This window comes from Mobula birostris, chromosome X, assembly GCF_030028105.1.
Source record: "Mobula birostris isolate sMobBir1 chromosome X, sMobBir1.hap1, whole genome shotgun sequence".
Taxonomy (NCBI): Eukaryota; Metazoa; Chordata; class Chondrichthyes; order Myliobatiformes; family Myliobatidae; genus Mobula; species Mobula birostris.
This window is the reverse complement of record NC_092402.1, coordinates 80,621,762-80,648,379: the sequence shown is the minus strand read 5'-3', so window position 1 is coordinate 80,648,379 and position 26,618 is coordinate 80,621,762. Positions and strand designations below refer to the sequence as shown.

Genomic DNA, 26,618 nt, shown 5'->3' with positions numbered 1-26,618 from the left:
AGTCTCTCGCTCAACGTTCACCTTTTAACTTGCTGGTCCTAACTGGGTTTAACAATGCTGCTGCTGTGATAGAACATGAATGGCATCAGAAGTTGGCCAGACTTGACAAAGCAGTATTTTTTATGCTTACCATTATGCATTTTCTTCAAATACATCTGGAACATTTATTTTAAACTTTTGAATTTTTAAATAATCTCCCATGGCGGGATTTGAACCTAAGCCTCTGGGTCAATGCTCTAGAGCTCTGGCTGCTAATCCAGTAAATTAACCATGTGACCACTGCCCTTTGACCTATGACAACGAGGATGGTGTGTGTGAGGCTTATGGCCTTCTCTATTACCCTTTATGTTCATGGTGATAGAGGTAGCAGGTGTTTGTGACTGAAATGGGGAAGATGATTTGTCAGTGGTCCTGGATCAGTAATCAACTTGAAAGGACAGAGAAGAGAATAAAGGATGTTGCTGGATTGATAAATGAACACCATTTTGTGTGCTTCACTTCAGACATCTTGTATCAGATGTTGTTTGTTTTTGTTTGGCACCTTTTCACTGGGAATCCCCTTGTCAGTTTGACCCTGTTCCCTCAATCATTATTTAGAAACAAAAATGACACAGATGCTAGGTTGAGCTTTGGAGACAGCTTCGATGTAGATGCGTGTACCAGTGTGGGAAAGGTTGAAGTGAGGCATGACCAGTTTGAAGTGTCATGGTGCAAAGCTCTTAGGTTTAATGCTAGTGTAAGGGAACAAAATTCACAGCAGCAGCATTGTTAAACCCAGTTAGCATCAGTAAGTTAAAAGGTGAATGTTGAGCAAGAGACTATGATTGTGCTCACTCTGGGTCAATCAATCTTCAGCTAAGGAGATAGAACATAGATCAGTACCACACAATACAGACCCTTTGGCCCACAATGTTGGCTGTAACCTACTTCACAATCAATCTAACCCTTCCCTCCTACACAGCCCATAACCCTCTATTTTCTTCCATCCGTGTGCCTAAGAATATCTTAAATGTCCTTAATACCACCCTGCTGACAGTGTATTCCAGGTATTTGCCACTCTCTGTAAAATAAAACCTGCAAGTTCAAGTTCAAAGCAAATTGCTGGAGGAACTCAGCAGGTCAGGTAGCATCTATGGAAATGAATAAACAGTCGACACTTCAGGCTAAGGCCCTTCTTCTAGACTGAGAAAAAAGGGGGAAGATGCCAGAATAAAAAAAGTGTGGGGAAGGGAAGGAGGCTAGCTGAAAGGTGATGGGTGAAGCCAGGTGAGTGGGAAAGGTCAAGGGCAGGAGAGGAAGGAATCTGATAGGAGGGGAGAGTGGACTCTAAGAGAGAGGGAAGGAGGAGGGTTCCCACGGGAATGTAATACACAGGTTAGAAGAGGTGAAAGGTCAGAATGGTGAATAGAGGAAGGGGGGGAGAGGAAATTTTGTTCAACAAGAGGAGAAATCGATATTCATGCCGTCAGGATGGAGGAGACCCAGACAGAAGATAAGTTGTTGCTCCTCCACCCTGAGAGTGGCCTCATCTTGGCACAAGAGGAAGCCATGAACCTACATGTCAAAATGGGAACGGGAATTAAAATGTTTGACCACTGGGAAGTCCCACTTGTGGGAGATGGTGTAGAGGTACTCAACGAAACAGTCCCCCAACTTACAATGGGTCTCACCAATGTAGAGGAGACCGCATCGGGAGTACCGGACACAATAGATGACCCCAGCAGAATTACAGGTGAAGCGTTGCCTCACCTGGAAGGACTGCTTGGGGCCTTAAATGGAGTTGAGGGAGGGAAATTCCAAATTTCTTGTCAACTGACTATACATATATGCAACCAAATGAAACAACGTTCCTCTGGACCACAGTGCACCCACAATACATACATCACACACACCACATAAACCAAAATATTATCACAAATAAGTTAGTAAAATATCAATCAAAATGTGTAGCACAGGTGAACAATTCTAGATTGAGTGTTGTGTAATGAACTAGATTTGATTTGGAAGCTTAAGTTAAAGGAACCCTTAGGAGACAGTGATCTTAATATTATAGAATTCACCCTGCAGTTTGAGAAGGAGAAGCTAAAGTCAGATATGTCAGTATTACAGTGGAGTAAAGGGATTACAGACGCATGAGAGAGGAGCTGGCCAAAGTTGATTGGAAGGGGACACTAGCAGGGATGATGGCAGAACAGCAATATTTGGAGTTTCTAGGGAAAATTTGAAAGGTGCAGGATAGACACATAAAAGGATTAGGCTGCGGTTAAATTGGGGGTTGCTGGGTGGTATGGCTTGAAAAGCCAGAAGGTCCTACTCCATGCTGTATCTCAATAAATAAATAAATAAACTGACTTTTGTATACTATCCGTTATTGATGGGGGTTACTGATGATGTATTTCATATCTATTTTTAATCTAGTCAACCGCTCCAGGTTTGAACTGACTCCTGTGGCTGCCATCAGCATTCACCTGTTCACCAGCAATGGCTCTAACGTCAAAGTCTCAGGCCCCATCCAGGTTTCTATCCCTCTGCCCACCGACAGCCTTGTGACAACTGTGAGGGAAATCCCTGCCTGGAGGTTTGACAAGAAGATTGGTGAGTAGCTCTCACTTTGATGGTCATTCTGTATTAGATAACATTGAACCAAAAAAGTTATACTGCAAACAAATTCCAAACAAGACTAGAGGATACTAGAAAATCTTAGCATTGTATGCAGAGAAATAATGAGCTAATGGCTTCAGATTGACAATATTTTACCATTTATTCAGATAAAGCTCTTTATTAATGCGCTTTTTGAAAGATGGTGTTGCTGGTAATGTTTCTATCCCTGGTTCCTTGGGAAGTTGGAGGCAAACTACCTCCTTGAAATATTGAGCTAAGTGTGACAAAGGTACTCCCATAGTGCTTTGCACGCTGTCTTCCACGACCTTCAGTCAAGGATGATGAAGGTTCAGTGGTGTGAATCCATGACTTGTCAGTGAATTCAAAGGCATTTGTGTTAGTTTAGGAATCCTCCACATATCCATTTGAGGTGGTAAAATCTGGGATTTAGATTCAGTTGAATGAAGCACATTCACTAAGGTTAGACTGAATGTTTTTCTGAATCAGAATCAGGTTTATTATCACCGGCATGTGACATGAAATTTGTTGACTTCAGAGCAGCAGTTCAATGTAATACATACATAAAATAGAAGAAAAAAATTAAAATAGTAATAAATAAATATATCAATTACAGTATATGCATAGTGAACAGCTTAAAACTGTGTGAAAAAGACCCAGAAATTTAAAAAAGTGAGGTAGTGTTCATGGGTTCAATGTCCATTTCGGAATCAGATGGCAGAGGGGAAGAAGCTGTTCCTGAATCGCTCGATGTGTGCCTTCAGACTTCTGTACCTCCTACCTGATGGTAACAGTGAGAAAAGGGCATGTCCTGGGTGCTGGAGGTCCTTAATAATGGACACTGCCTTTCTGAGGCACCACTCCCTGAAGATGTCCTGGGTACTTTGTAGGCTAGTACCCAAGATGGAGCTGACTAGATTTACAACCCTCTGCAGCTTCTTTCGGTCCTGTGCAGTAGCCCCCACCCTCCATATCAGACAGTGATGCAGCCTGTCAGAATGCTCTCCATGGTACATCTATAGAAGCTTTTGAGTGTATTTGTTGACATGCCAAATCTCTTCAAATTCCTCATGAAGTATAGCTGCTGTCTTGCCTTCTTTATAACTGCATTGATATTTTGGGACCAGGTTAGATCCTCAGAGAACTTGACACCCAGGAACTTGAAACTGCTCACTCTCTCCACTTCTGATCCTTCTATGAGGATTGGTATGTGTTCCTTTGTCTTACCCTTCCTGAAGTCCACAATCAGCTGTTTTGTCTTACTGACGTTGAGTGTCAGGTTGTTGCTGTGACACTACTCCACTAGTTGGCATATCTCACTCCTGTACGCCCTCTCGTCACCACCTGAGATTCTACCAACAACGGTTGTATCCTCAGCAAATTTATAGATGGTATTTGAGCTATGCCTAGCCACACAGTCATGTGTATACAGAGAGTAGAGCAGTGGGCTAAGCACACACCCCTGAGGTGCGCCAGTGCTGATCGTCAGCAAGGAGGATATGTTATCACCAATCCACACAGATTGTGGTCTTCCGGTTAGGAAGTCAAGGATCCAATTACAGAGTGAGGTACAGAGGCCCAGGTTCTGCAACTTCTCAATCAGGATTGTGGGAATGATGCTGAGCTATAGTTAATGAACAGCATCCTGAAGTAGATGTTTGTGTTGTCCAGGTAGTCTAAAGCTGTGTGGAGAGCCACTGACATTGCATTTGCTGTTGACCTATTGTGGCAATAGGCAAATTACAATGGGTCCAGGTCCTTGCTGAGGCAGGAGTTCAGTCTAGTCATGACCAACCTCTCAAAGCATTTCATCACTGTCGATGTGAGTCGTTAAGGCAGCTCACACTATTCTTCTTAGACACTGGTATAATTATTGACTTTTTGAAGCAAGTGGGAACTTCCACTCGTAACAGTGAGAGGTTGAAAATGTCCTTGAATACTCCTGCCAGTTGGTTGGCACAGGTTTTCAGAGCCTTACCAGGCACTCCATCGGGACCTTCTGCCTTGCGAGGGTTCACTCTCTTTAAAGACAGTCTAACATCGGCCTCTAAGACAGAGATCACAGGGTCATCAGGTGCAGCAGGGATCATGTGAAATTCAAGCTAATTCTGCCTGAGCTGTCAAAGTGGAAAAACACAAGGATGTCCTGACATCTTTTCAAATGAAATCTTTGTTACTTGTGTCATTTCAAAACTCAAGAACTGGATCAGGTTGACATTTTGATTTTGTTCAGCTGGTTTTTCTTTCTGGGGAGGTAATTAATAGGCCAGTGTCTAATTTAGCTGAAAAGAAATGTGTGCCTTCAGGACAAGTGGCTCCCTCACTCTGTTGCCAGTATAATTATTTTACCAAATGATTTAGTTTACAATATGATATCTTCATGAATATCTCCTGAACTTTTTGGAGTCCTGCTTGAGTAATGCTTTTTTCTCATTAAACTATCTTGTCTGTCAGGTCAATGCTGTTCAATGAAAAACAATGGGAAGGTTAATATTGAGTAAGCTTTTGAGGCTAATATCCTTGTTTTGGCATGCTTAACTACTGAATGCATTTTTGTGATCCTAAAGTGAAGTTTCTGGTCCTGCCTCACTAAAACTGCCAGCTACCCTTCAGAAGTATGCACAATTCCTGCCCATCTTTTGCTGAAAACTCTCCTCCCTTTTCTCCTGCTATCTCGGCTATATTTCATTGCTCTTCTGGTGTGCTTCCTTCTTCTGATCACTGTAACATAAGGTCATCCAAAATGTCTGTTACACCCTGGGAAAGATTTCACTGCTAATGTAATGGTTTCTCTGTAGCAGCAGTGTTTGGGTTATGACTAGAGATAATGGGGGCTTTGGAATGTGCGACGTCCAATGGGGGGAGTGTTTTTCTTTTTTGTGTGCCTGAGAGCGAGGGATTCGTGGGCTTTTGTTTGGCAGAAGATGGAGCGAGAAGATGCCAGAATAGAGAGGTTGTAGACTGCAGGGCGGAGTAGACTTGGAATGGGGTCGGGAGTCGACGACGCCCGGGGCGTAATCGATAGAGAATGAATGGACGGGAAAATCATGAGCTCCAATGTGCGCATTATACTGTTTCATTAAAATGGTCCCATTTTCTGTTTGTTTTCTTTACTAACCCTATATTCAAATTAAGAATTATAAAGCTCAATCATTTAATTGCATATAGTGTACTGTTTTTTTATTTAGTGGTACTGATTTGTACAGGGAAAACATCATGCAACATCCACACAAACCAGATTTCACAAGTTTGACGGGGCCAGAGACTGTCTTCCCCTAGACTACTGCTGTCGGCCGAACCTGAGGGTTATATGTCCAAATCTCAATTCAACCTGAAGCAGCCAACATTTTGGGTTGAGACCCTTCATCAGGACTGGAGAAAAAATGATGAGGAGTCAGAGTAAGAAGGTGGGGGGAGGAGAGGAAGATAGGTGAAACCAGGAGGGGTGAGGGGTGAAGTAAAGAGCTGGGAAGTTGATTGTGAAAGAAATACAAGCCTAGAGAAGTGAGTATTTGATGGGAGAGGACTGAAGGCCATGGAAGAAAGGATGGGTGGAGGAGCACCAGAAGGAGGTGATGTACAGGTAAGGAGATAAGATGAAAGAGGAAAATTGGGAATGGGGAATGGTGAAAGAGAGAGGGGGCATTACTGGAAGTTAATAGTGAAGAGGGAGGTATTTTTCTTCTTTCACCTTATCTCCTTACCTGCCCATCATCCCAAAACAATCTTATCAATCCTATTGTCCCACTTTCCCATAACCATCCTTTTTCATATGCTCAATAGCTGTCCCCTCCACTCCCCCCCCCACCCCCATTCTTTGGGCAACCACCTATACATGGGACAGTTTACAACAACCAATAATCTAATGAAATAATCTAGTGTGTCATTGTCTTAAAGGGCTATCAATGATTGGCAGTAATCAGCTTTGGTCCACCTTGTTATGACCGTTCACCTTATTATCTATCTGTACCACACTTTCTCTGTAACTAGTATTTTATTCTGCACTCTGTCATTGTTTTACCTTGTAATTCCTCAATTCACAGTTGTAATGAATTGGACTCTGCAGACAACTTTTCACTGTGTCAATAATAAACCAATTTACCAATTGCCTACCCAATGATGCCTGCATTTCATGAAGGAATAAAATGTTGACGACGTTACCTGCTGAGGCCAAGTCATTGAGTATATTCAAGGCAGAGGTTGATAGATACTTGATTAGTCAGGGCATGAAGGGATAAGGGGAGAAGGCAGGAGATTGGGGCTGAGAGGGAAAATGCATCAGTCATGATGAAATGGCAGAGTAGACTTGATGGGCCAAATGGCCTAATTCTGCTCCTATACCTTATGGTTTACATTATGTAAACACAACAATGTGTGGAAACTGCCGATAATGACAGCTTGTTCTGAACGTGAAACTTTTTCATCACTCACCTCACCCACTGGTTGGATCCTTGTATGAGTCCTACCATGTGCCTATGAAGTTGGCAATGGAAGGGTGATGGAGGAAATAATCATGGCTTCCATTAGTGGGTGGAGCCTAGAGGAGGATGACTGATCATTAAACAAAGTAATGTGCTTACGTCTTTGATGACCGTTGGGTTGGCCAGATTCATGCCTGTCGAAATTAACAGTGCAGATCTACACAAGTCTGCAGAGTTTGAAGCAGCTCCCCACAAGTCGGCACAGTGATAAGCCAAGGAGATGCAAGATGCAGTTGCTGGAATTTGGAGCAACAAGCAATCTGCTGCATGAACTCACCGGGCTGAGCAGCATCTGTGGACGAGAAAGGTTTCTGTCCTAATGCAGGGTCTCAACCCAAAATGTCAGTTTCTGGTGCAAGACTCTCAGCCCGAAATACATTTCCCCCCACAGATGTTGCTCCATCTACTGAGATTCTCCAGCAGGTTGTTTGTTGTTGATAATGATAAACGGATTTTGCCCCATGTTTTCCGAAAGGAGTGCAGATAGTGGGAGGAAGGGAGAAGAGAAGAGAGTTGGAGTTTTATTATGAAGATATCAAAGGTCTCAGATGATTTCAGAAGACCTATCCTGGGCCCAGCAGGTAAGTGCAATTACGAAGAAAACATGGCAGCACCCCTACTTTCGTAGGAGTTCATGAAGATTTGACATGACATCTAAATCTTTGACAAACTTCTATAGATGTGTGGTGGAGAATATATTGACAACCAGGTGTGGAAACACCATTACCCTTGAATGGAAAGTCCTACAAGAAGTAGTGGATATGGCCAGTCCATCACGAGCAAAGCTCTCCCCACCATTGAGCACATCTACATGGAGCACTGTCACAGGAAAGCAGCATCTATCATCAGGGACCCCACCACCAGGTCATTCTCTCTTCTTGCTGCTGCCATCAGGAAAAAGGTACAAGAGCCTCAGGACCCACGCCACCAGGTTTAGGAACAGTTATTACCACTCAACCATCAGGCTCCTGAACCAGAGGGTTAACTTCACTCAGCTTCACTTGCTCCATCATTGAAATGTTCCCACAACCTATAGACTCACCTTCAAGGAGTCTTCATATCATTATTATTTCTCCTCAGCATTATTTAGTGGGAGGGTGAATAGCCAGAGGTTGTGGTTAATGTAGGTACCAATTTGAACATTGAATTCTCCAACTTCTGGTAGTTCCCTCCCCCTCCCTTCCTCTATCCCTACGTCACTCTGCCCCCTCACCTAGCTGCCTACTACCTCCCTCATGGTTCCACCTCCTTCTACTACCCATTGTGTTTTCCCCTATTCCTTCTCCACCTTTCCTGCCTACCCCGTCCCTGCTTCCCCTCCCCCACCCCTTTATCTTTCCTCTTACTGGTTTTTCACCTGGAACCTACCAGCCTTCTCCTTCCCACCCTCCCCCCACCTTCTTTATAGGGCCTCTGCCCCTTCCCTCTACAGTCCTGACGAAGGGTTCCGGCCCGAAACGTCGGCCAATCTTTTCCACGGATGCTGCCTGACCTGCTGAGTTCCTCCAGTGTGTTGTGAGTGTTGCTTGTGGTTAATGTAGGTACCAATGACATGGGTAAGACGAGTGACGAGGTTCTGCAAAGGGATTTTGGGGAGTTAGGTGCTAAGTTAAAGAGTAGGACCTCCGGAGTTGTGATCTCAGGGTTGCTACCCATGCCACGTGCTAGTGAGGTCAGAACTAGGAAGATTGTACAGTTTAACATGTGGCCAAAGAGTTGGTGCAGGAGGAAGGGCATAGATTTTTGGATCATTGGGCTCTCTTACAGGAAAGGTGGGACCTGTACGGAAGAGACAGTTTGTACGTGAACTGGAGGGGGACAAGTATCTTAGCGGAAATGTTTGTTAATGCTGCATGATGGGGTTTAAGCTAGAATTGCATAGGGATGGGAACCAGAGTGCCAGAACAGATAGTGGAGAGGTTGTGGAGGCAGATGTTGGTAAGACCTCAGACAAAGTCCAGAATCAAAAGGTTGAGCATGGTGCAACTAGCGTACTAAACTGCATATATTTCAATGCAAGAAGAATGGTGGGATAGGCAGATGAGCTCGGGGCAAGAGTCAGCACGTGGAATTATGACATTGTAGCTATTGGTGAGACTTGTAGCAGGTATAGGCAAGTGGGAACAAATGGGGTGCTTATGGAGTACAAGAAATGCAAGAGATCACTTAACAAAGAAATCAGGAAGGCTAAAAGGAGGCATGAAGTTGCACTAGCAGACAAGGTGAAGGAGAATCCCAAGGGATTCTCCAGGTATGTTAAGAACAGAAGGATTGTAAAGGACAAAGTTGGTTCTCAGGAAGACCAGAATGGTAATCCATGTGTGGAACCAAAACAGGTGAGGGAGATATCAAATGAATTCTTTGCATTTGTAATTACTCAGGAGACAGCCACAAAGTTTATAGAAGTCGGGCAAAGCGGCATCAACTTCATGGACCCTATATAGATTAGATTACAGAGGAGGAGGAGGAGTTTGCTACACTGAGGCAAATCAGAGTAGATAAAATCCCCAAGGCCTGACAAGATGTTCCCTTGGACCCTATGGGAGGCAAGTTCAGAAATTGCCGGTATTCTAAAGGACCAGATATTTAAGTATTTGGATAGATGTGGACTGATTAAGAATAGTCAGCATGGCTTTGTGTGAGGTAGGTCATATCTAACCACTCTTATAAAGTTTTTCAAGGAAGGTACCAGGAAAGTGGATGATGGTAAAGCAATGGCTGTTGTCTACATGGACTTTAATAAGGCATTTGACAAGGTCCCTTCTGCATGGGACTCTGGTCAAGAAAGTTCAGCATTCAGGATGAGGTAGTAAATTGGATTAGACATTGGCTTTGTGGGAGAAGTGAGAGTGTTAGTAGATGGTTGCCTCTCTGTCTGGAGGCCTGTGACTAGTGGAGTGCCACTGGGTTCGATGCTGGGTCCTTTGTTGTTTGTCATCTACATCAATGATCTGGATGATAATGTGGTCAACTAGATGACACCAAGATCAGGGGTGTAGTGGACAGTGTGGAAGACTATCACGGCTTGCAGAGGGATCTGCATTAGCTGGAAAAATGTCAGATGGAATTTAATGCAGGCAAGTATGAGGTTTTGCACTTCGGTAGGACCAACCAGAGCAGTTCCATACTTCATTGAAAGTGATGTTACAGGTGGATAAGGTCATAAAGAAAGCTTGTAGCACATTGGCCTTTATCAATCAAAGTATTGAGTACAGGAGATGGGATGTTATGTTGAAGTTGTATAGGACGTTGGTGAGGCCTGATTTGGAGTATTGTGTGCATTTCTGGTCACCTACCTACAGGAAAAATGTATACAAGGTTGAAATTGCGCAGAGAAAATTTACAAGGATGTTGCTGTGTCTGGACCACCTGCGTTATAAGGAAAAATTGAATAGGTTAGGATTGTATTCTTTAGAACGTAGACGATTGAGAGGAGATTTGATAGAGCTATACAAAATTATGAGAGGTATAGATAGAGTAAATGCAAGCAGTCTTTTTTCACTGAGGTTGGATGGGTCTACAAACAGAGGTCGTGGGTTAAGGGTGAAAGGTGACAAGTTTAAGAGGAGCATGAGGGGAAACTTCTTCACTCAGAGGGTCATGAGAGTGTGGAATCAGCTGACAGCACAAGTGGTGCATTAGAGTTTGATTTCAATGTTTAAGAGAAGTTTGGATTGATACATGGATAGTAGGGATATGGAGGACCCTTGTCTCTGTGCAGGCCAGTAGGAGTAGCAGTTTAAATGTTTTGGCATGAACTAGATGGACCAAAGGTCCTGTTTCTGTGCTGTACTTCTCTATGACTCTATGATCCACACTACAAGGTTCAGGAACAGTTATTACCCTCAATTATCAGACTCTTGAACCAGAGGAGGTAACTTCACTGACCCCAACAGTGAACTTTGGCTGTCTGCCGTGCTGGTGCAGTCTTACATTGGTTGTATTATAGTTATTGTACTTACTGTGATTGCTCACAAGAAAATGAATCTCAGGGTTGTATATGGTGACATATATGTACTTCGATAATAAATTTACCTTGAACTTTGAACATGACTAAACAGAAAACCATATTTTGATGCTTGTTTGCTCAAATGTAGTCTGAAACCTGTTTAGTGAAGGGAACTATTTTTAACAGAACAGTTGTTGCTGGAGATATTTGAGTGATGTCACTAACATTTCTGGAGTCACAAAGGGTTTCAGCTTCTCCTGGGAAACGTTGAGGTGGATTTCATATGCAGCCCATTCAGAACAGATGAAGTAAACATTGGCTAAATGTTGTCTGGAATGCAAGGAACGGCGAGGGATTGCTGAAAATTATGTGGCTCCTTTTAGCATGTCTGTTTCAATTGAGATGTTCTCCTGCACCTCCCCCTTTTCTACATGTGATTACATTTTAAGAGCACGTTGAATACTTGTAACATCTGATGTAGGAAATACCGGCACGGAGTCGTTGGGTGGGTCATCAATAGGAGATTCTCTGGATGCCTAACTCCTGAGCTCTGTATTACTTTTCTAAATCAAGGGTTAGATACAGCCATATTTTGGATTATTGCTTTAATAGACCAGCATTATTCTGTTTAGATGATTTTTTGTGCATTTGGTGCCTGGAACATGGGAAGCAATAAATGGGGGACCCATTGGTAGCAACCTCCACCAAAGTTCTTCCAACTTCCAATCTCAACTGCACACCACCAATAGAGGGCTGGTGCCATTCAACGACTGATTCTAAGCCTCATCAGCCTTCTAAAAGACTCCATGCATCAGTGAACATTCGCTACCTGTGTGTTCCCTTGCTTGGAATTTCCAGTGCTTTGAAAAGATGATATGATGTCTGTTTTGGTCATTGTCTCACCATGATGCTTTTGTCAGGTACTTCCAGCATTGACAACACACCAGCACCCTTTTGTGATGAGTATGGGAAAGGGAAAGGTTTGGATGCTTCTTGCGGTTGAAAACAATCAGATTTGGAGAGGTTGGACTGTCATGGTCAGATTTAGGAGAGTAGAATGATTGGACTCTTTTGTGGTTGTGTGTGGGAAGAGAACAACGCCATGTGTTTCAAAGATTGACCTAATTGAAGGAGTGAAGGGGCAGATTGGATCAGCATTTGGGAAGGGACTTGTTCGGTTCTGGCTGGTTGATCATGAGCTTTTCAGACATGGAGAATGGGTGCAACAATATGAAAGGTAAAGGGTCATAAGATTCAGTAAAGATGATGCTACCAAACATGTGCGACAGCTTCCTGGTAGTCAAGAAACCCAACTAAAATCATCAGGAAAAAAATACCTTTTCTGAGGTACATTGTGCTAAATTATCACCACAAACAGTGAAGGGGTGAGTGATGTCATGGTGAGTTGGGGGGATGAGTCGTTGAAGGTGGAGTTCCAATGCCCATACAGCTGGCCCGGGAGCGAGGTTGGACCACTCTGGCCGCTGACTGATTTGAAGAGCTTAAGAGTGACTTCGAGCTGAGTGACAAAATTTAGGCCTGGATTGCGTCACTGGGTAGTGTGGTCCAGGCCCAGGGCCCTTCACAGCTGTGGTGCCCAGGTCCTAGTGTGAGGTACCTTACGCTGTTTAGACAATTTAAATGCCGGCCCAGATCGGAGGCAAGAGCCAATTCTGCATACTCTCTGCAATCTCTAGGGTGCCGGAGCCTTTCGCAAAAATTTTCCGTTGTTTGATGAATTTAAGTGCTGGCCCAGAGAGACTGAAAAGGCAGGATGTCGGTCGGGATGAGAGCCAATTTCACTCACTCTTCACGATGGTCATCTCCATGGTGTTGAGGCTATGAAGGTTGCCCTGGCTGCTGTGCTCCATGACCACTAATGTGATGAACTGATAAGCAAGGCTTTGGGCCTACTCTGGGCTGCTCTGGGGTTCAGATCAGAGGGCTCAATTTTGCTTTGAAATGTTGTTTGTTTCAATTGCTTGCATGATTTGTATTTATTTTTCTCTCTCTTGTGCATCGAGTGTTGATCTTTTATTTTTATTTTTATTCTTTTCTTTAATTGGGTTCTTGCTTTGCGACTACCTGTGAGCAAGCAAATCTCAAGGTTGTATAATCTTTACATTCTTTGATAGTAAATGTAATTGAATCAGAGGCACTGGGGTTCAGGAAGTGGGATGAAGATCAGGGATAGTTATGGCAGTGTATATTTGCAGATGACTACATTACTTCAAGTACATATTTCACTACCAGTCTTCCAAGAGGGCTGGAAATAATCATTTTGCACCAGGAGAACCTAACAATGGGCAGGATAACATGATTCAAGTCACCTCACAGTGCACCAAAGGGGTGTTGCATGGCGAATTATGTCATCACATTCACTCCTGGTATAGAACTCGTGTCAGGTCACAAGAATGCTTGAAAGAATGTACCTGGTGGAATTTCATGATCAATGTAATTTGATGTGGAAGCACAAGTTTTCCCTGGTGGAGATGTTTGGCAGGTCAGGCAGCTTTGGTGCAGAGAGAATATATCAGATCAGTGTTGTTTCATTAGGACTATTCTGATGAAGAATGGTAAAGATTAAACATCAAACCTCTTTCCCTCTCTACAGATGCTGACTGGCCTGCTGACTATATCCCAACATTTGCTGTTTCTGTTTCAGATTACAGCAGCATTTTGATTATTAATTACTTCCAAGTTCAATTGATTTGCTATTGCAAGGTGCTGTTCAGTTAAAATTTTAAGGCCATATTCTATTTGTTTCAGACACCTGACAGCAAGCAAGGTAAACTGACCAGTTGCACTAGACCAAACACAGTGTTAACTGTTTCAATATAGAGACCATTTGGCCCACACGGTCTCTGACTCCTGGAAGGGCTGATGACCTGAGAAAGAGGATGGCAAAAGTACATGTCCCTAAGGACCGTGGTGCTAGAAAGTTTGTGAACTCTGTAGAATTTTCTCTATTTCTACATAAATATGACCTAAAATAAAAAGAGATCAGATCTTCACCAAAGTTGTAAGACTAGATAAATTGACACAAAAAGCTTTATACTTGTGCAGAAATAAAGACATTTCTACAAGGTTTTAAAACTTCCTAGCACCAATGTATTATATCATTTGATCAAGAAAGGTCAACGCAATTTTATTAACTGAGATAGCCTGTTTTAGAAAAACGTTGAATCGCATTATGGGGACTGTATTTTATTTAAGAAAGCATGGTCTGAAAACTTTGATATGGGTATGGTTGTTAAACGGCTAGGCCATGGTATGATTCTAATTTTTTGGCTAGTTGTCTCATTGTCCATACCTTTTGTAGAAACAGCAGCCACCCAATCAATAGCCAACCGTAGAAAGCACCAGCTGCTGATTTACCACAACACCAAAGTAACTCTCCATTTAATACAGGCTGGACAGGGTATTGTGGATCAAGCAAGCAAAGAGTAATTCAGCTGCTTCACAGCTAGATCGCCAAACATGAACTTGTTGGACAAACAACAGGAATTCTTCAAATGCTGGAAATTCAAGCAACACACATCAAAGTTGCTGGTGAACGCAGCAGGCCAGGCAGCATCTCTAGGAAGAGGTGCAGTCGACGTTTCAGGCCGAGACCCTTCGTCAGGACTAACTGAAGGAAGAGTTAGTAAGAGATTTGAAAGTGGGAGGGGGAGGGGGAGATCCAAAATGATAGGAGAAGACAGGAGGGGGAGGGATGGAGCCAAGAGCTGGACAGGTGATTGGCAAAAGGGATATGAGAGGATCATGGTACAGGAGGTCCGGGGAGAAAGACAAGGGGCGGGGGGAACCAGAGGATGGGCAAGGGGTATAGTCAGAGGGACAGAGGGAGAAAAAGGAGAGTGAGAGAAAGAATGTGTGTATAAAAATAAATAACGGATGGGGTACGAGGGGGAGGTGGGGTATTAGCGGAAGTTAGAGAAGTCAATGTTCATGCCACCAGGTTGGAGGCTACCCAGACGGAATATAAGGTGTAGTTCCTCCAACCAGACAGCTGTGGAAGCTAAGTCATTGGGTATAGTTAAAGTGGATGTTGATAGGTTTTTTTGAGTCCTGACGAAGGGTCTGGGCCTGAAACGTCGACTGCACCTCTTCCTAGAGATGCTGCCTGGCCTGCTGCGTTCACCAGCAACTTTGATGTGTGTTGCATGAACTTGTTGGACAATGTTTTCTGTGAATGAGTTGTTCACCAACACAGCCCTTAATTGAATATACAACTGCCCAAAGAAGCTGGAATTTTGAACATTGAACCATGTAAGCAGAACGTCTTGTAAAAAAAAATTGGAGCTTCCTCTACGCTAAATATTAGCTTATCTTTTACGAAAGGGTTAACAGGAATCAAATTTGTTTTTAAAGGATGCCCTGCTGAGATTTCATCAAGACTCTCCAGCTTTTAATTGCTGCATTTTAGTGTTGGATAGTAGGGTATAAAGACTGTCTGACAATCTCTACAGTGGCTGAGCTCTAATTAGCTCCATCATCATCAAAGGCAGCAGCTGGTAATCCATGTTGTTTGAGCTATCAGCCATTAGGGAGTTTGGAGGGAATTCCTCCCTCCCAAGAATGTTATCATCTGTGCCTTACAATAACAGAAATGTTGGTACAATTGATGTCAGCATTTGATCATTAACGATCTGCTGTAGGCCATTTGATGTCAGCATTTGATCATTGACGATCTGCTGGAGGCCATTTGATGTCAGCATTTGATCATTGACGATCTGCTGGAGGCCATTGAGCAGCATCAGGCCACTCAGCCCATTAACCCCTTCCAATCTTAAAGCAGGTCAAGGCTGATATCTGCTTTAACCCATCATTAGGATACGGTTCCACCAGTAGCCCTGTTGCATTTAAGTCCACAAGACTATAAGATATGGGAGCAGAATGGGACCACTTGGCTCATTGAGTCTGCTCCGCCATTCCATCATGGCTGATTTATCTTCTCTCTTAACCCCATTCTCCTGTCTTCTCCCTTTGACGCCCTGTCTAATAAGAGATAGGAGCAGAATTAGGCCAGGCGATAGCGGATTTAAGCTCTCAGATTTGTGCATATGAACCTATGCTGGTATTTGTCCCTCAATTAATGATAAAAGCATGGTAGTTAACCCTGTTGTTGCCAAAATATTTACAGAAATGTTATCTGCTCTTTATCAGGTTGCTGATTGTAGGATCTTTCTGTGCATAAGCTGATAGTTTCCACTATGACTACACTTCAGAAGTACTTTATTAGCTATAAATAGCTTGGAGATACACTGATGCACAGCAGAAGTGTGTGTCTTCTTTGTCAGTCTTTTGTTTAACAACAAATCTAAATAATTTTGAACTGATCACCTGCCACTGTTGTACTTTGGGAAAGAAAATGCCCGATATTCACTCTATATAACTAAGTACTTTTTGACCTTCCTCTGGAACAGCCTAGCTCTGTTCTATACTAAGTCCACTTTTTGTGGCTCCTCCACCACAGATATAAATTCTATCTGTTTCCTTTGATGATTTCAAGTACCTCAGTTTTCCAATCATTTAATGTCCAGAGTGAAGCTGAAGGTTTGGGGGGAGCTTACCACATCTGAGTCCCACACGGTGCACTGCCTTCTGTTGTAACCATGACACAAGAGCCCAGTGCAGTGCCCATCTAGTGAATCCTTTTAGGTGCACTAGAATTTCCAAGCCTAAATTTAGATCTAAAAAAGGAAATAACTGTTAAAAGTCTGTGCCTTTTAGCCTTGTGAAGATCACAAATTCATGAATATTTTGTTCACACTTACTGTATTTTACACAGTAAGCCCTGGGTCTATATATATCTAATTTACAGATTTTTTTCTGTTAACATGATTAACTCTTTTGGGTCTGTATCTTCAATTTATGATGTGGATTTATGATATGCCACAACAACAACCTCTCACTCCATGTCAGCAAAACCAAAGAGCTGATTATTGACTATAGGAGGAGGAAACCGGAGGGTGGGGGGGTTATCCGTGAGCCAGTCTTCATCAGGAGATCAGAGGTGGAGAGTGTCAGTAACTTTAAATTCCTCAGTATTATCATTTCAGGAGGATCTGTCCTGCTTCCAGCACATAACTGCCATTACAAAGAAGCACGGCAGGGCCTCTACTTTATTAGACATTTGCGCAAATTTGGTATCTCATCTAAAACGTTGACAAACTTCTGTAGATATGCAGTGGACAGGATACTTTTTTTGTATTTGCACAGTTTGTTGTCTTTTGCGCATTGGTTGCTTGTCCGTCTCTGTTGAGTGCAGTTTTTCAGTGATTCTATTGTGTTTTTTTGTATCTACTGTGAATGCCCGCAAGAAAATGAATGACAGGGTTGTATATGGTGACGTATATGTACTTCGATAATAAATTTACTTCGAATTTTGGAGAATCCACATTACTGAAGTACTAAAAATGTATGCAACGCGCACAAAATACTGGCTCAGGATCTGCAGATTTCCTCTTGTTTGTACTAGAAATATATTTTGCTCAGCCTTTGCAATGTGGCTTAACAAAATATTTTCTGGAAACGTTAATTGAGGAATGCCTGAACCACCTCTTAAAAGAAACAAAATAATTTCGGGGAACAGACATCAGTCAGGATTTGGACAAAAACAATAAGCTGCTTTCAGTGGGTTGGACATCAGATGTTCTTTTTACAGTTCATAGATGTAATGTGTTAACCCAAGGATATGAGCCTAATTAGTTGATATAGACTGTATTAGTGATCATTTACATTATTTAGATTTTTATTCTGAATGTTCATATTTACCTCCTGATGTAGTCTGAACTAAAGGAGTCACTATAGGGCAGAAATTGGGACTTTCCAGCACCATGCCAATCCTGGTGCTCTTTGTGAACCCAGTTTCAAATGCTGGTCTAGGCTTACTCCCCTATGGTACCTTGGGCTGTGTAGGGAAATGTCTAAATAGGAAAGATTCTCCACACAGATCATGGTGAGTATATGGAAGAAGCAACCAGAGGAAGGGGTAAAGGTATGTACAGTAGCAATGTTTAAGAGGCATTGAGACAGGTATATGGATAGGAAGGATTTAGAGGGATGTGGGTCAAACACGGGCAATGGGACTAACCCAGGTAGACCACTTGGTTGCCGTGGACAAATTTGGGCTGAAGAGCCTGTTTCCATGCTGTATGATTCTGACTAAAAACTGGCCACTAAGAAAAATGTAAGTGAAGATTTTCTTAAACATTTGTTAAACTAGTTGGTTTGGTACATGTTTTAGTTTTGAAGAAAGAATCTGCAATTTTAATATTGAATACTTTTATATTCTGGCACATTTTGATGTTTCTGAGTGGGCCAGGCATTCACAGGCATTGATCACAGTGATAACTTTGCCAAGGGGTGAGAGCGCAGCGACTGTCAAGCCCATTCTATGAGTACAGCTGGCTCCCTGCTCTGAACCAGTTCCCCCATGCTATGTTGAACATGTGCACTTGTGCCCAGGACTAAAAAGCCTGTCCAAGGGAAACAGCTAGCGTTCTCAGCAGAGCAACAGTAGATCAGCCCCGTTGATTTTCCTTTGCTTTAAGGAGGCTCCAGAAGCACTATTAGCGATCATCCATTCTGAATATTGCTGCCACTTAACTCTTTATATACTCTGAATTAAAGGAGTCATTATAGAACAAGAATTGGGACCTTCCCACAAATGCCATGCTAATCCTGGTGCATTTTGTGAACCCAGCTTCAAGTGCTGCCCCAGGCAATCAAAGAATCCAAGTAATTGGCTACATATGCTACATGATGCATAATTGCTTGTGCCCTGCTTTATCACAGTCTCTGCCATGCACAGTGCGGTAAATTGTTTGGCATCCAAATTAAACATCATTGATATTCAGACAGTTCTCTCAGAGGAAACCATTCAAAAATACAGCGTACTATAACCGTGGCTTGGGAGTTTGGGTAAACAAAATAGATCCTGTCTAATGTGTAGCCTGCTGAGCTTCATATTGCTGTGACAGGCACTCTCAGTTGTGCTGTAAAGTCGGGTCATTCCTGAAGTCCCAATGAGGCCCTACTTGCAAAAGCAGCAAATGCCCCAAGCCATTTGTCATGCTCGGATACCCTGGCGAAAATTCCATGCTGCTCTGTGATCGGTTTTCTGCTTACAGTGCTGCTTGCTTCAGACTGCTTGCTGAATTGGGGGAAGGTTTGGAGAAAGCCTTCAACCTAATCTTGTTTCAAACTCAAGTTCTAGGTCGTTGGAGGTAAGTGAGTAGTAGTAGTGTTGAGTGTCATTTAGAGTTAACTTGCTGTGCACTCTGTGATTTGAAATGCCTATCAGTTGCTGTGCAAGTATGCAGTGATACATGGGTACTTAATGCCTCAATAACATTTGTTAGCAGGGAGTAGAGTGTGTTGGAGTGAATGAACCTTTTTCTGTTGTTGGAAAGATAAACAGAAGCAGGTTAAACTCAACAGGGTGAAAGAACAAATGCCTGTTGGACTGGAGAGGCAATCAGTGTGATACATCCACTGCTCATTCACCATTGCTAAGTTCCTCAGTTTAGTGTCGAAAATTTTTTAGTAATTTCTGTATTACAAAGAAACACCATGTTCCTTCAATGAAACTTATTCTTTCCAACGTTGTTTTTAGAAACACAGACATTTTCACATGTGTTTTGTCAACTAATTTAAAGACTGCCTTTTTTACGTAGACTGATCATGCAAATAAAATGATAAAAGCTGTGCTGTCTGGTACCTCTGTGGACTCAGGTCCATTCATCATGTTCTACAGCAGATGTGGAGAACTAATCCTTCCGTTTACTGCAGTTGGATGAGTGAGTCATTTCAGGATTTTATTTGTGACCCCAGGCTGTGTCAATACACTGAATGCCGTGTTGCTGTTGTAAGTGAAGGCAGGGCATCAGTTCCCATCAAGCAACAATGAAATAATGAGCGGATAATCTGTTTTGTTGATGTTGGTTGAAGGATGATCATTAGCTCGGACACTAGGAAAGTTTGCTGCTTTTCTAATACTACCCTCATTTGCCCCATTGTTGAGATGTTCCTACTACCAATGACCTCACTTTTAAGAATTCTTTACCTCCTTGTCTCATGTTCCAGTTGTTTATTGCTATTTATTTGTATTTGCATTTGCACAGTTTGTTGTCTTCTGCACTCCTGTTGATCTTCATTGATCCTGTTACTATTCTATACATTTATTGAGTATACCCACAAGAAATTGAATCTCAAGGTTGTATATGGTGACATACATATACTTTGATAATAAAATGTTCTTTGAATTTTACTTAAATTGAGGGTGAGCCTCAATTTGTTTAAATTTCTGAAGTGTGGCTTAGAAATGTGATCTGTTGCTTAAAGAGTTAAGCATGTGAGTCAGAAGTGACATCTAACTCGGCTTAAACTGACAAACTAATTCAGTCTCATTTTTGTGACGGCACCAGACCAGTATCTGGGGTTGATCTTCAGTAGATGGCATAAGAAGAGTAGTGAATAGCATAATGCACAACAGTTCCTTGTTCTGATTTGGTGCTTGAAAGCGGGTACAGAGGAGATGTCAGGGGTGTTTTTTACGCAGAGAGTAGTGAGTGCGTGGAATGGGCTGCCGGTGATGGTGGTGGAGGCGGAAATGATAGGGTCTTTTAAGAGACTCCTGGATGGCTACATGGAGCTTAGAAAAATAGAGGGCTATGGGTAAAGCCTAGGTAGTTCTAAGGTAGGGACATGTTTGGCACAGCTTTGTGGGCCGAAGGGCCTGTATTGTGCTGTAGGTTTTCTATGTTTCTATGGTTAGGTTGTTGCACATGCTACAGTTAGAGTTGCCATAATGTGAAAGCTCTCAGCATTACTCTGAGAAGTAACCCTTATATTTTCACCCAGATGATGCTTATCTGTGGTTAATAGCATGAGGCAAAAGCAAATAGGCTTGCATATTGTGAGTGCTGTTGTAATATAGTCTGTTCAGACCTAATGCTATGAAAGCATAGCCTTTCAGTCTTTTTTTTGGTTTTCCCACAAGGGTGTGTACTTTAAAAGAAGTTTCCTTAGGAGGGTGTACAAAGGGATATCCTTACGAGGGTGTGTAAAGGGATGTCCTTGCGAGGGTGTGCAAAGGGATGTCCTTGCAAGGGTGTGTAAAGGGATATAAAGAGATGGATAAACGTGATTGGAAGATTGCCTTTCTTTCCCTTTTTCTTTATTTAATCATTTCTCCCTCACAGACTTCTGACTTGTAAATAAATAGGAAAGTATAACCAAATGCATTTTCCAAAGGTTTGTGAAACTTGCAGTCTGACTTTTTTTTTTAGTTTTCTGTCAATTAGACATAGAAAAATACACAGCACAGAAACAGGCCCAATGGTCCATCTGGTCCGTGTCAAACCATTTAAACCACCCACTCCCATCGACCTGTACCCAAAGCATAGCCCTTCATATCCATCCCATTTATGTACCTATCCAAAGTTCTCATAAATGCTTCACTGATTTGTAGAACGTGGGAGTGGCTTCGGGCCAGACGGCAAAATCTTAGCCTGGATCGAGTTGCTGGACGATGTGGTCTAGGCCCCGAGCCTTTCATAGCAGCGGTGCCTGGGCCCTAGTGCAAGGTACAATGTACTGTTTAGAGAATTTAAACACTGGCCCAGATAGGAGGCGAGAGTCAATTTCACTCGCTCTCTGCAGTCTTCACTCCTCTCTCCAGGAGCAGAGCTTTACGCTGTTCCATTGTTGGGTCAATTTAAATGCTGGCCCAGATAGACTGGAAAGAAGGTGCCAGGATCGGAGATGAGAACAGATTTCAGTCGTTCGCTGAGATCTTCACTCCTCTTTTTAGAACACCGGAGCCTTTTGCTGTTCCACTGTTTGGTCAATTTAAGCACCGGCCCAAAAAGACTGAAAAGATGGTGTCAGTCAGGAGAAGAGCTGATTTTGTTCCTCCTCTGCAATGGTCATCTCCATGGCTCTGATGCTGTGAAGACTGCCCCAGCTGCTGTGCTCCATGCCCGCTAATACGATGAACTGATAAGGGAGGCTTTGGGCCTACTCTGGGCTGCTTCGGGGTTCAGATCTGAGGACTCAATTTTGGTTCAGAATGCTGTTGTTTACTTCAATTGCTTGCATGGTTTGCATTTTTTTTCCTTTTTCTTGCACATCAAGTCTTTTATTCTGTTTTTCTTTAATTGGGTTCTTTCAGGTTTCTTGCTTTGTGGCTATTTGTGAGCAAGCAAATCTCAAGGTTGTATAATTTGTCCATTCTTTGATAATACTGTAAATGAACCTTGAATCTTGAAATCAAAATTGCATTCACCACCTGTGCTCATTCCACACTCTCACAGCCCTCTGAATGAAGAAGTTTCCCCTCATGTTCCCCTTAAACATATTTGTTTAAGTGTCTTAATTTTCTGAAGATGAATTGGGATCAGGAAGTGAAAATTGATCCTCCTTCAATGTTTCACTCAGGACACCTATGGTAGATGCTGATTGCTTATGAAAAATTAAGCTGCCTTTTATCACTTGTTTTGCATTGCATTTTATAAATCATTTATAAGTATTGATTACACATTTGTTTTTTTCAGTCTTTGTAGAATGTCCCAGCCTTTCAAGGTCAACAGCCTACTTTGGCAACCCCTCATTACACATAGGGTTTGTGTACAGTCACAGGCATCTCACAGGAATGTTATTGAACAAGTTTGCTAAGCAGTTTATGGAAATTTTATCACAGTTGGCCAAAAACTCAAAGAGGTAGGCTTTAATAAACATTTAGATGAGGCAAAAGATGTGCAGAGACACGGACTTGGGGATGTAATTCTGAAATTAGAGTCGAGGAGCTTGACAAGCAGTAGAGAAGCAAAATAAATGATTGAAACAGAAAAGACAAGAGTTAAAGAAGTATAGAAACCTGTCCATTGAAGATCTTAAAAGATGACAAGGGAAAGACTGACTAAAATGTGGAGGGGCTTGTTTTAAAAGTTTCTTTAAAATTCTCTTGCTTCAGAATTTTAAATTTGTGATGTCCTCACATACTTTCCACGTCTCAGATTTTAGCTGGTTAAAACATTCTGAGATCCTCCACACTGAACTGTAAGCAATGCACAAAGGCACTCAAATGGTGCAGAGGGGTTTGCACACAAGAACAAAAAGCAGACGAGATGAATTTGGTTAAAAATTTAATTTCTTTTGATTCTCGAGGGAAAAATTTTGAATGCAGTTCCTGATTTTTCAATACAGTGGATGTTTCAATGTTCAATCTGGTCAGAAGACAGCTTCATTCAGTTGTTTATTTACCACAGAATGAACCAAAGTGATACTCTGTATAAGAGTGTCTTCTGCAAACATGTAATGTTTAGAATTGGGATCAAATCACTATGTATAAATGAACTGTTTAATAGGCTATAGTAAATTAATTTTGCTAGTTTTGCTGAGTGGGATACTGTAACTATTTTAACAATCTTGTATTTTCTGTGTATTTAATTGGTTAATTGGAGGAGTTCACTTTACTTTCAGGAATGTTTCTGACACCAGGTAGAAAGTTGTTGGAATTTGTGATAATTATAAGGAAATGATTTTATCTGTACTTTGAATGTAATTTTGCATGCATCCTCTTATAGCAAATGTTCCATCTTCCTGACAGTTGTAGCCATGACAACTGTGAGGATGATCTTGTAATAAAATGCAGGGTCATCTTACCTCCAGAGGCCTATCTGCAGAAGGTGAGGCAGTAATACTCAACTTTAAATGATATTGATTTATTATTGTCTCATGTACTGAGATGCAATGGAAAAGCTGTTTTGCATACTATCCATACACATTGAGGTAGAACAAAGGGAAAAGCAATAACCAAATGCAGAATATAGTGTTGCAGTTTGAGAGAAAGTGCAATGCAGGTAAACAATAAGATGCAAGTGCCATGTTGAGTTAGATTATGAGGTCAAGAGCAACATGTACAAAATGTGTACCTGGATGATCTCAGTGTTCGGGTCCACCCTGGAAGAGCACAAGTCAAGGCTACTGAAGGTGCTGGGCCACTTGAAAGCTGAAGGGTTAAAACTTTCCCTGGACAAGTGCCAGTTCTGTGGGGTGTCTGTCAACTATGTTGGGCACATAGTCTCATGGGATAGAATAGCTACAGATCTGTCGAAGATCAAGGCGGTAACCACATGGCCAAGGCCAAGAATGTGAGCGCCCTACACTTGTTGCTTGGATTCTATGGGTAATATTGCAGGTTCGTGAAGGACCACACTCTAAAGTGAGTCTCCCTTTGAATCCGCTTCTGTGCCGTCACCCCACGCACAAATTGGAGTTCCTGTCATTGAAATGGTCTGTGGTGGATACGTTAAATGATTATTTATATGGTGCCAAGTTCAAGGTGAGGACGGACAACAATCCATTGACTTATATCCTGACCTCAGCGAAATTGGATGCCACAGACCATCGTTGGTTGGCGACATTGTCTGCCTATGATTTCAGCCTGAAGCACCGGCCGGGGAGCTGGAACATTGATGCCGATGCTTTGTCCCGATGTGCGCATGAAGGGCTGGACAGGGATGGAGAGTGGGAGAGCGTTCCTGCCCTGGGAGTCAAAGCCATGTGCCAGTTTTCCGTCACGGGGAAGGCAGAGGAAAGGCAAGGGCAGAATCGAGTGGTAGATCAATTGGGAGTTTCTGACAGTGCCGTTCCTCAAGCTTACTGTAACCTGACTGCTCTGAAGACAAAGCAGTTGCCAGAGTTGAGTCCAGGGGAAGTGGCCACTGCTCAGCAAGATGACCCTTGTATAAGTACCATTTGGTCAGCTTTATGAAAGGGACCCAAGCTGAAAGGATGAAACATCCTGCCGTATCTTTACTGCTGAGAGAATGCAACAGACTGGAGTTGAGGAACCAGGTTCTATACAGGGTCACGTGTCCCCCAGACAGGCCTCGGCATTACCAGGCTCGTTCTGCCTGAGAAGTATTCGAGGATTGTGTTGAAGTCACTTCATGAAGCTTCTGGCCATATGAGGGTTGACAAGACCTATGGATTGCTCAGAGATCAATTCTACTGGCCCCCAATGAAACCTGAGGTTGAAGAATACTGCAAGTTGTGAATTCAATGTATTCGGAGGAAGATGCTGCCTATGAGGGCTGCTCAATTATCCCATTTACAGAGAGTGAGGCCACTTGATCTAGTATGTGTAGATTTCCTCTCCATAGAGCCTGATTCCAGCAACACGGTGAACATCCTGCTTATCACTGATCACTACACCAGATATGCTCAAGCCTTCCTTACAAAGGATCAGAGAGCGTCCACCACAGCCATAGTGTTATGGGAAAAGTATTTCATTCATTATGGCCTTCCCAGATGGATACATAGTGATCAGGGAAGGGATTTTGAGAGTAAGCTCATACATGAATTATTCAGCATGCTTGGAGTCGAGAAGTTGAGGACTATGCCTTATCATCCTCAGGGTGATCCCCAGCCCGAGAGGTTCAACCAGACATTGCTACACATGCTCAAAACCCTGAAGATCAGCAAGGAGAACAAATGGAGTCAGTATATTGGGCATCTGGTCCACTGCTACAACTGTACACAGAACAAAAGTACTGGGTACTCACCGTATTATTTGATGTTTGGGCGCGAAGCAAAATTGCTTGTTGACCTCTGTTTTGGGGCTGGTGGGGAAGATTTGCTACATGAGACTTAAGTGTGTGTCTGACATGAGGGAATTGCAAAAGGCTTCTGCACTAGCAGAGGTCTCTGCTACCAAGCAGAATCAAGGAAATAAGAGGAGATGTGATCAAAAGATTAAGTTCTCCCTACTGATGCCTGAAGGCAGAGTTCTCATAAAGAATGTGGGGCTACCTGGGAAGCATAAGTTGGCTGACCGCTGGGCAGCTATGCCCTATATGGTGGAGAGTCAGATGCCAAATGTACCAGTTTTCCAGGTGAAACCAGAGGATGGGAGTGGACCTGTCAAGATTCTCCATCGGAACCACCTTCCTCTGGGGTACGGGGTACGAGGTACATGTTGACCCAGAGCCTGACATGGACTCTATACCTAGTAAGAGGACTCTGCGGTGACATGGGAGAACAGAAGGACGAGCAGCAGGAAGGCCTGGAATGGACTTAACCATTGAAGGTGGTAGGGACTCAGAAGATGAGGAAATGGGAGTATGTTATATGCTATCCTTTGCAAACTCCACAATAATTGACGAAGAGATTCCCAAACATTCCCATGCTGACGTGGGTGAAATGGGGGAACTAGCTGTGGACAGGCAGGTTTGCGGCTGGACAATGACGGGAAACTAGGATCTAAAGTAACTGGGAATGAAGCCAAGCTCAGCCAATTTGCAAGGGGACCTGAGCTGCTGCAAGGCATGAGTAATGGACAGGGGGAGGCCTCCCCACATAGACAGGAAGGTCCCAGGGAGGTCTGAAACTGAAGAAGTAGATGATGGGATAAGGAGGTCCCAATGGTCAGGAAACCACTGGATAGGCTGGTCTATGATGCAATGGGGGAACAGAGTGTTGCACCTATTCCACTAGTGAGATGCATCACTACCACTTACAAATGGATTAAAGGCTCTGACATCACAAAATTCCTC

The 26,618-nt window shown here is 42.8% G+C and overlaps 1 protein-coding gene across 1 annotated transcript in view; it reads left to right on the top strand.

The window, feature by feature from the left end:
- The window catches only part of fam171a2a (family with sequence similarity 171 member A2a), a 293,993-nt gene that overhangs the window by 182,314 nt on the left and 85,061 nt on the right, over nt 1–26,618 (top strand). Inside the window, exon 5 of the mRNA XM_072248783.1 lies at nt 2,419–2,595. Coding sequence (XP_072104884.1) covers nt 2,419–2,595 — 177 coding nt within the window. The remainder of the gene's footprint in view (nt 1–2,418; nt 2,596–26,618) is intronic.